Genomic DNA, 8978 nt, shown 5'->3' on the forward strand with positions numbered 1-8978 from the left:
CATGGTCTTACAGCTCCACAGACATTAATATAAACTCAGAACTGTAAGTCGATGGTGCTTGGCCTGTTTGCCTGCGAATAAATAGTCTGGTCTCTGTTTGTCACAAGCCTGTGACTGACTGGCCCGTTACAAATTAATATCATGTACGTAAAAAGTTCTGACCACAAATACAAGCATCGATCCCAAACACTCTGTGACAGTGGTATCATATTCTACCCTGTACCCTTTCTCATCCAACATTATTCATGCATAATATGGTAGCATTCACAATTTTTTACTTTTAATGTCTACAAGACGTTTAATATCCTGATTTAAAAGAAAACCTAACAGTTTAAAGCTATTGACATCATTTGGTTTACGTTAGTATTAAAATCAGTTGTACATACAAAATGGTTCACGGACATCATTTTATTGGAGTTTCATTGTGCTGTTCACTGAAAGCATAGAAGTCTAGACCAATGACTAGCTCCAGATAACAGAAAACCTACCAATAACAAACAGTGTAAAACAGCTCAAATTTTATCTCTGCGTAAGTAAAAACTATCAAAGCAGAACTTGGAAAACAAAAACAATCTCAAAGTAACATTCTCAGAAAATAATTGAACATAACTGTTTTACCCCACAAAAAACAGAAGCGTGCTTCTAAAACATGAATAAACCATATTTTGAGCAAACTCACTTGAAGATAAGACTGCTTGCATTATTACATTATTTCTCCTGATACAAAAAAAAATTATGGTAACAGTTTGAGAGTAATATCCTTTCTGAAAAGCCTATTTTCCAGTGTAGAAAACGTATTTTCTACTTTTATTAATGTTAGGGTAAAGTTTTGATGAGAGCAATTATTATTATTATTATTGCCCTTCGCACCTCCTGGTGCATAGGCCATCGACGACAGTTTACTGTTGTCGATGTTTTAGTAGCAAGGATTTGTTTTACGGGATGGGGGTGCTGGCCCCACGCCCAACCCTCCTCCTTTTCAGCCGGGCTTGGGAAGAGCAGCCAGCCCTGTAAACAGATGCCACGTGCAGAGAAAGACGCATGCCCGAGACGAGAAATGAACTCAGGGCAGCCAACCTTCACTGTATTGGTGACAGGCGCTAACAGCGTTAACCGTTGCGCCACCGGGCCGCTGATGAGAGCAATTAGTGTAGGGAAAATCACCCACGAACTGGGCAAGGTGGCACCACATTCCCCCCCGACTGATGCAACAACCGTCTAGCTGCCCCATTCAGCACTGGTGGCCAGTCGGGGTTAGAGAAAACATCTACGTAAGTGGTCACAATTCTTGTACGGTCAGGGGAGATAACCATATAAGTCCTACCCCTTATGGTCCATCTAAAAGCCAGGTATCGCCCAAGGCAACCCCCCTTTAGTAATGTCTTTAGACCCTTTTTATGTTTCCAAGGTCACTGGGAGGAAGAAATGCCCACCGGAAGGAAGAAACGAACCAAGTCTGGTGCAGGGGTAGAAACAGAACTTTTCCGGGTGGCGAGGTAGCAAGCAGCTGATGGAGAGTCCGTCTTGTAGAAGACGTTAAGGGTCCACGGGACTTGGAGTATAAGTGTATATGAAGTAGGAACTGCTGAGCATTGGAATTAACAGTGAATTGTGAACTTAGGTGAACTTGTGAACGTTGGAATTTACAGTGAGTTGGTGTCTTTGGTGAACTTGCAAACATTGGAATTAACAGTGAAATGTGAACTTTGGTGAACTTGTGAACAGTGGAGTTATCACCATGAGAACAGTAACACGAAGAGATACCCAAGAGATAAGTTTCATGATTTATGTAGTAACCGAATGTATGATATATATATATTCATGCATCGTTTCATTACATTCTTTTAATTATTATTGAGATCTTTATTGAATGTGTTGTAATTAGGTTTGTGGGCGAATGCTCATTGAGTGTATGCTAGCAAAGTTATCCACTGCGCACAGGACCCACATTTAGACCTTGACATCCATCTAAGACAACCACATTTGAACAAAAGTTATTTCAAATCTGATCCAAAATATTACCCACAAAAAGTCAATACTGATTCCTTCAAGAAATGCCTTTACTGTCAATGAACCAGAAACAGATGACATACAAAAGGTATATCCTTTTTCTTTTAAATGAAAAAAATATTTCAGTAATCAGCATACATATGTAAGCTCTGAAAACTATGGTGCAAGTCAATAATGACAGGACAACTATAAAACAACTGACTAAAAAAAAAGTGACAAGCATGATGTTTAACAAGAAACCTCAGAATTTCCTGTCAATTTACTTTTCTGTTAAAGTTTTGATTTACATATATATATATCGAGAGAGAGAGTGATATCACCTCATTGCATGCTCTTCTAAAAAACAATTTTAAAAAAGTTAAGTTGCACTTTTGTAACAAGCTAACAGCTAACAACATTACTGTGTTTAGATCAGTTATTTTTCTATTTTCAACAAGAAAAACAAATGGGTTTCAAGTTATGACTGTCAACAAATAAAAAGTGATGACAAATATAATACCTTCATATTTCTCTGTTTTTATGTTGGCAGATGTTTTCGCCTATGTCTGGCAAAGCTGGAAGGATCAGAGAAGCAGTCACTACAAAACTGACACTGCAGTGGCCTTTCACGAGTGTGAATGCGAATGTGCTTGGTGAGATCACTAGACTGGGCAAATCCTGTGTTGCACTCTTGACACACAAATGGTTTTTCACCTGTGTGAACTCTCTTGTGCCTTGAATAGCTCGAAGGATCTGAGAAAGCTGAAGGACAGCGGTCACATTTGTATGGCTTTTCATGAGTGTGAATACGTACATGCTTCTTTAAATCACTGGATTTGAAGAATGTTTTGCCACACCTCGTGCATAAGTAAGATTTGATTTCAGAGCGTTTAGCATCTGGGCAAGGAAACACAATATGGTCAGCATAAGATGAAGGCTGTTCAAACTTTATGCACAGGCCTGCAAGGTCTTCATCATTTTCCTGCAGGTTGGATTCACTTGTAGCAGCCAGTTTTCCTTTCTTTGAATTTGACTTCTTTGTTGTTTTGCTGCTGCCTCGTTTTATAACAATGGGTCCACAGAGGGTGGAGTGACAAATGTAGAAGAACTACCATCTGGTGAAACCTGAAGTGAGCTGCTTTGCAACATTGCTGAATCACATTTTGTGCAGGCCAGTGACATTGGGTTGTGGCAGTTCACACAGTAAACAGAAGGCTGAACCCTGTCCCATGTACTCTCATAGCTGTAAATATAAAAAAACTCTTGATTTACAGATCTTACAGCAATCACTTTAAATAAACAGCAATAATAGTTTAAAATTCAGATTTAAGTATGTTTGAATCCAATAAAAGTTTGAAAAATAAAATTAAAAAGTGTTTAAGTAACTTTTACAGGTTTGTTAAAATTACATTCTCACATCACTTTCAAATACTACTCAACTCCTGGTACTAAACAGTCTCCACAAAAAGCCTAGTCTTCTTTTTTGTTACTTACTGCTGGATAAGAAATCTTGCAATATCTGTATCTGTTGTAAAACCTTGTGATGTGCCTATCTGACTCCAGCGCTGAAAGATGTCACCATCCAGAACTAAAGTTTGGGCCTTTTGGTTAAAATGCTGCTGCTGTGACTGTTGATGATGATGACCGTGGTGTTGCTGAATAGGAATATGACAGCCTGGATTTTCCATTAGTAGTGCTTCAGTAAATGTACCTGAATAAAGACAGGCACAGAAACATAGCAGACTGCACATAAGGAATGTTACACATGCAGGAATAATAATAATACAGCACATTTCTATAGCACCTTTCCTTAGCAACAAAATTGGGCTCCAACTGCTTTAGATAAAATTATACCCAGAAAAGCACAAGCACACAAAATTTTCCTTTTTCATCAAATGCACCTTTATACCTGAACATGCACACAATGTACAGAAACACATGTTCGCACTGTGCAACTGTAAGGAATTCAAAGTAACCGGGAGAAATCCACTGATATCCTGGAGTCAGCAGTTGGCAATGTGGATGAAAAGGAGTCAGAAATTAATACAGACTTTACTCTACAGCCATATTCTATGTGCAGATACACTAATCTCCACGCGTTCAAGCTTATGCACTGAAAGAGTGAAAAAGACGAAATCCTATTTCTTTCGTTGTCATCAATGCTTAATTAACAAGGCAATTTTCAGCCCTTGGAAGATTAAATCTCATACCTAACAAGTCATATTTGTTAAAACTGGGATCAACGGGCTATATACAGGATGTCTCAGAGCGTTTCCAATGCCAAAATTAGTCAGCTGATTTATTAGCAACAATTACTTAAGGGAGATAAACGCATTCAACGGCGAAATAACGAGGACGACGCCGTCCTGTTTACATTGAGCAGTGCCGTCTGGCGCACTTCAGCGGTGCGAAGTAGTAAGCTTTAATCCCAAGAAAAAAATTCAAGTCGACTTTTTATGTGCAATCTAAACTTACACTTAATCACAGGTCAATGCGTTATATCATTATGTCCATAACACTGACAAGGAAAATATGGCGAGGACACTCTGTGCTGTCCGCCATTCGACTACATGATAACGCCGACGCTGTCTAGCCACCTTAGTTTCGAACATCACACAAAACTTAAATAATAACTAATTTATATGTTTTAATGACCCTAGTTTATTTATTATATAAGTAGTATCAGTTTCAGCATCTACACAAATCCAAACGTCGAAAGAACAGCTTTTTTTTTTAAAAAATGGGGAGTAACTACTGACTCCAATCTCCTGTTTTCGACGACATCGCTTACTTCCCTTAGAACAATTCATCCTTGCGCTGCTGAAAAGATTTACGGTTATCATTTGGAAATATTAAATTTTTATGTATAGAAAATTGTTTAATTTATTAAAACGATTTTAAACTATTGAATGAAAAGCTGTCGTTTTTATCAGCTGAAACGCGCTGGTTTCAAATATGACTACGTATGAATAAAATTAATAACAATGAGGTCTTTAGGTGGGCTGAAAAGGGGAATAATTTCACAGGCGCTCTTTTCACCGACTGCTGACTGATGGAAAAGGGAGTTTTTTTTGCTTAAGAGAATCACAGGTGACGCATACATACATGGAATTGCAAAATGAGCACTCATTAGACAACAGAACTAAGGTAAAGGCAGCCTTGTGATGCAGGGAAACGGGGTCATCTTTTTGTAGTGCAGTTCACATCTCTTCTCTCTCGCTACTTTATTTCTCACATACCCTCTCAAGGGCTAGGTACCCTTGCACATCTGTATGAACCGAGGGGAGTACACTGCATCACACCGGTATCAAACCGGCCAATGGAAGACAAACAAACGCGTGGAGTATCACATGTCTATCCTTTTTGTGTGTGTGTAAGTCGATCGAGAGTTCCTGGGGTTGCTCGAAAATCATTTTGATATGTCGACTGTCACCAAATATCTTTGCTCTCTCTCTCTCAAACACACAGAGATGGGGAGGAGGGCTATTTAGATGACAACGTGAGATGTATAGCCATCTGTCAGGTGAAAACAATGTTCCCTTCTGTCATATTTATGCAGGGATCGACAGATGTCACTGCGAAGCGAGTAAGTCTAAGAATGAAGACGATGGGTTATTGCAGGAACAAACAGTGTCATGGAGATTGTGAGGGCAAGTGTAAAGTTTGGACAAGCAAAACAGAGCGGGACTGGTGAGAGAAGGAAATGCGGAGAGAGAAAAAAAAAAACTGGAAAGGAGTCGAGAGAAAAGCGATAGGGATGGCGACGGGGATGGAGGAAGTGCCAGGGGATGAGAGGGTCCCTGCACCCAATGCGTTCACATTTCAGAGGTACTAGCAAGCATCAAGATTAAATGACGGTCGCAAGACTTCCACTTGAACACCGACACATCTGTCAACTAGCGCCTGTGCCACTGCCGCCTGACAGTTGGCAGGAATCATGCCAAACGAGTGCCGGTGACGCTAGTTTCATGCGAGAAAAACTCATTTGTTCTCACAGCTTCCTTGACAAAACCCAGGCGATGGAAGCCAGCCGGACCAGATCAAACGCGCGCGCTTAATCTCTGGTCAAACACAAATTTAGCGGTGCTGATATTTGTCAAAGTATTTCCAGGAAGATAAAGGGTCACCCAGCAGAGCCTGTTGGCAGCGATATTGAAAACAGATTGTTTATGATCATTTGTCTCCCCTGGCTGAGCGCTGAGTCTGGAGGACAGCTGCAGGCGGCGCTCCTCTACAACCGGCGAGCCGCCAGCCGCACACATCGATTGGTCACTAATCGCTGCATCTTTCTTTGTCCTATCTTTCACTCACTATTTCTCCTTCTCTCTCTTTGTCTTACCCCTTCATCTTTCTCTCTAACACACACACATACTGAGTACGTATTAGTTTGAGTGCCGTTCTTTAACATCTTTCGTCATCGTTTCATTATCTTTTTTCTCCTCCTGCTTCTATACCATCAACATTTCAACTTTTGTTCTACCGCTGTCTGAAATTCTTGTATCCCTATGTATTTATATTCATGTATCCGTATATACTTGTTTGTGTCTCCCTATATGCTTATATTCTTTTGTCCATATATACTTAGATACACTTAATATTCGGCTTCGCCACATTGATCCTGGTATTCGTCGTCTGTCTCTGTCTAGTGTTCTAGGTCTCTATAATACACGCTTATCTTTAAGCTCTCTAAAGTGTTGCAATTCTGAAATACACGGGTGGCTGCTTAGTTATCAATTACACTGCAACTCTAAATGAGTTTATGTTGCAACCTTAAAAATCAGTATGCATTTCCTGCAAACAAACTACTTATTGCTTACGTCGCTATAGAGATAATAAATACTACCATCGTTCTGTATTGTGAAAACATTCATAATTTACGAGTTTTGGTAGAGTATTGATATACTGGCCTTGGCACGGGAGTAATTATGACAGCTGGAGACACTGAGAGGGCGAAGAAAATATTTATGCTTTATGCGGTGTCAGTTCTTGTGCCGCAAATAGCTCAACATACTGAAGTGCGGTCGAGAGGTAAACACATTTTTAAAACATTATTTTAAGATGACACGAAAAACGGACGTCGGTATTTTTTTGTCTGCAAGTCGCAAAGGTGTGCAAGGATGAGGGGCGGCCAAGTGACAAGAGGAAATTGCTGTCAGCGGCTGGAGGTAGGGGGAGAGATCTAACAGGTAAGCTAATTGTTGATGACCACGCGACAAGGTGTGGGAGATAATGGCTTCAGTGTCAAGACTTTACCTGAGCACTTACCTGAATGGCCCACGCATCTATTGCTCTATGAATGTCATGGTACCCGTCGTCGGAAAATTAATTTCTTTCTCGATTGCTTTGTTTTATTCTACTCCTTCTCGTCCTCTCTTTGTTCTTTTATCATACTAGAATGCCGTGCTTCCTCAGTGATTGTTACCGCTACATAAAGGTAGAAGGGCATGGAACCTTACCGACTTGCATTCTATGAACATAATATACATCGTTTACCCCAGCTCGCCCCACGGATTTGGTTCCAAGCAGATGCTAATGTTTGGTTTTGCGTGAGGTCTTGATGAATGATGAAGAAGATGAATAAAGATGAGCATTATCTGCATCCTGTCTTAGAAAAAAATGATCGTCTTCATCACAAGCATCACCCACCCTACCTGTCCTTTTGTCATCAGTATACCTGCAAAGGAATTGGACAAGCAAAACTGTCTTTATTAAATCATCTTCGATTTAAACATTTTATAAAACATTATCATAAGCAAAATATTTTCAAGTAAATTTTATATATTAAATATTGTTATATATTTAAATAGTATCTTCTCTTCAGTAAATTAATTCCCCGGTAAACGTTACTCCTTGCGTATTTTCGTGTATTTCTTGGTATCTGTTCTTTTATTATGTTACAGTCTCTCTAACAGTATTCTCATTTCCTAGCTACTTTAACATTTCTTACTCCTAGTCGAGGCGGTGCCTTGGATTTGATTTTTTTTTTTTTTTTTTTTTTTTTTTTGCACAGTCGTCATTTCCATGCGCAAACAACTGCTTAATTCAATCTACAATGCGAAGCGAGCGAGCAAACTGATTCAGTATCTAATCGACTCTCTGCCTAACTTGATATTTTCTCTCTCCCCAGCCGCCTGTTCATTCTCACCCCTTGAGCCACATCTCTGTCCCTCACTCTTTCTCAATCCACACACTCGCTCTCTTGCGCGCATTAAGGGCTCAAAGAATTCTGCTCAGAAACACACCCGAGACCACGCTTCATTACCTCCTGCATGTCAGGAATACGATAGTTCTCTTAACAACTATTATCTCCCCTCAAAGTGCTGCTCTTAATCTCCCCTTGGACTGACTGTCGTGTATTTTCTGCCACCTTCTAGCAGTTTCATTTGTCGTCAAAAGTTACTCGACTTGAACAATGTAGATTTCCCAAATTCGAATACAGGAAGGATGTTTACATTGAGATTTACATCAATTTGTTGTTTTCTGATTTTGGCTTTTTTTTTTTTTTTTATTTTTTTTTTGTTTAATAGTAATAGCAACAACAATAACAAGGCTGCCTGAAATACTACTGTCAAAAAAGACAATACCATATTGTTTTCTGCAGTAAACTATAGTTATATATCCGAAAGTGTCAAATATAAAGCCATGAGTTTTTATTGCATTAAAAACGCTTTTTACTATTAGGAATATTTGAACATGGGAAAAAGACAAGTGACCTAATATATCGTCAACAGACCATGGCAACTGACGTATAACGCTTAATATTTTCTTGAATTCTCGCCATCAGAAGGTGGCCATAGTTGTTGTGTCCTAGGTGACCATAGACATCATTTGTATTTTGTCGTTGCCTAGACTGTATTATGCGGCAGACTACACTTCTGTGTTTGAGAACTAAACTTCTGCTTTGTCTTACCTGGTTTGTAGAAGTGGTGGACGTCAGCAGCAAGTCGCCATGTTGTCCCAGATCGTACAGGTTTGTTGCCCACTGACAT

The 8978-nt window shown here is 39.6% G+C and overlaps 1 protein-coding gene across 1 annotated transcript; it reads right to left on the reverse strand.

Annotated features, from left to right (window-relative positions):
* Positions 1-2042: 2042 nt before the first annotated feature.
* LOC112555133 (histone-lysine N-methyltransferase PRDM9-like) lies at positions 2043-8978 on the reverse strand. The gene is made up of 4 exons (XM_025223359.1): positions 8900-8978; positions 3484-3700; positions 3211-3232; positions 2043-3097 (listed from the first exon to the last, which is right to left on the reverse strand). The coding sequence occupies exons 1-4, from the start codon at positions 8976-8978 to the stop codon at positions 2528-2530; spliced, it is 888 nt and encodes a 295-aa protein (XP_025079144.1). The 3' UTR covers positions 2043-2527.

The sequence above is a fragment of the Pomacea canaliculata genome, linkage group LG2, assembly GCF_003073045.1.
Source record: "Pomacea canaliculata isolate SZHN2017 linkage group LG2, ASM307304v1, whole genome shotgun sequence".
Classification (NCBI taxonomy): domain Eukaryota; kingdom Metazoa; phylum Mollusca; class Gastropoda; order Architaenioglossa; family Ampullariidae; genus Pomacea; species Pomacea canaliculata.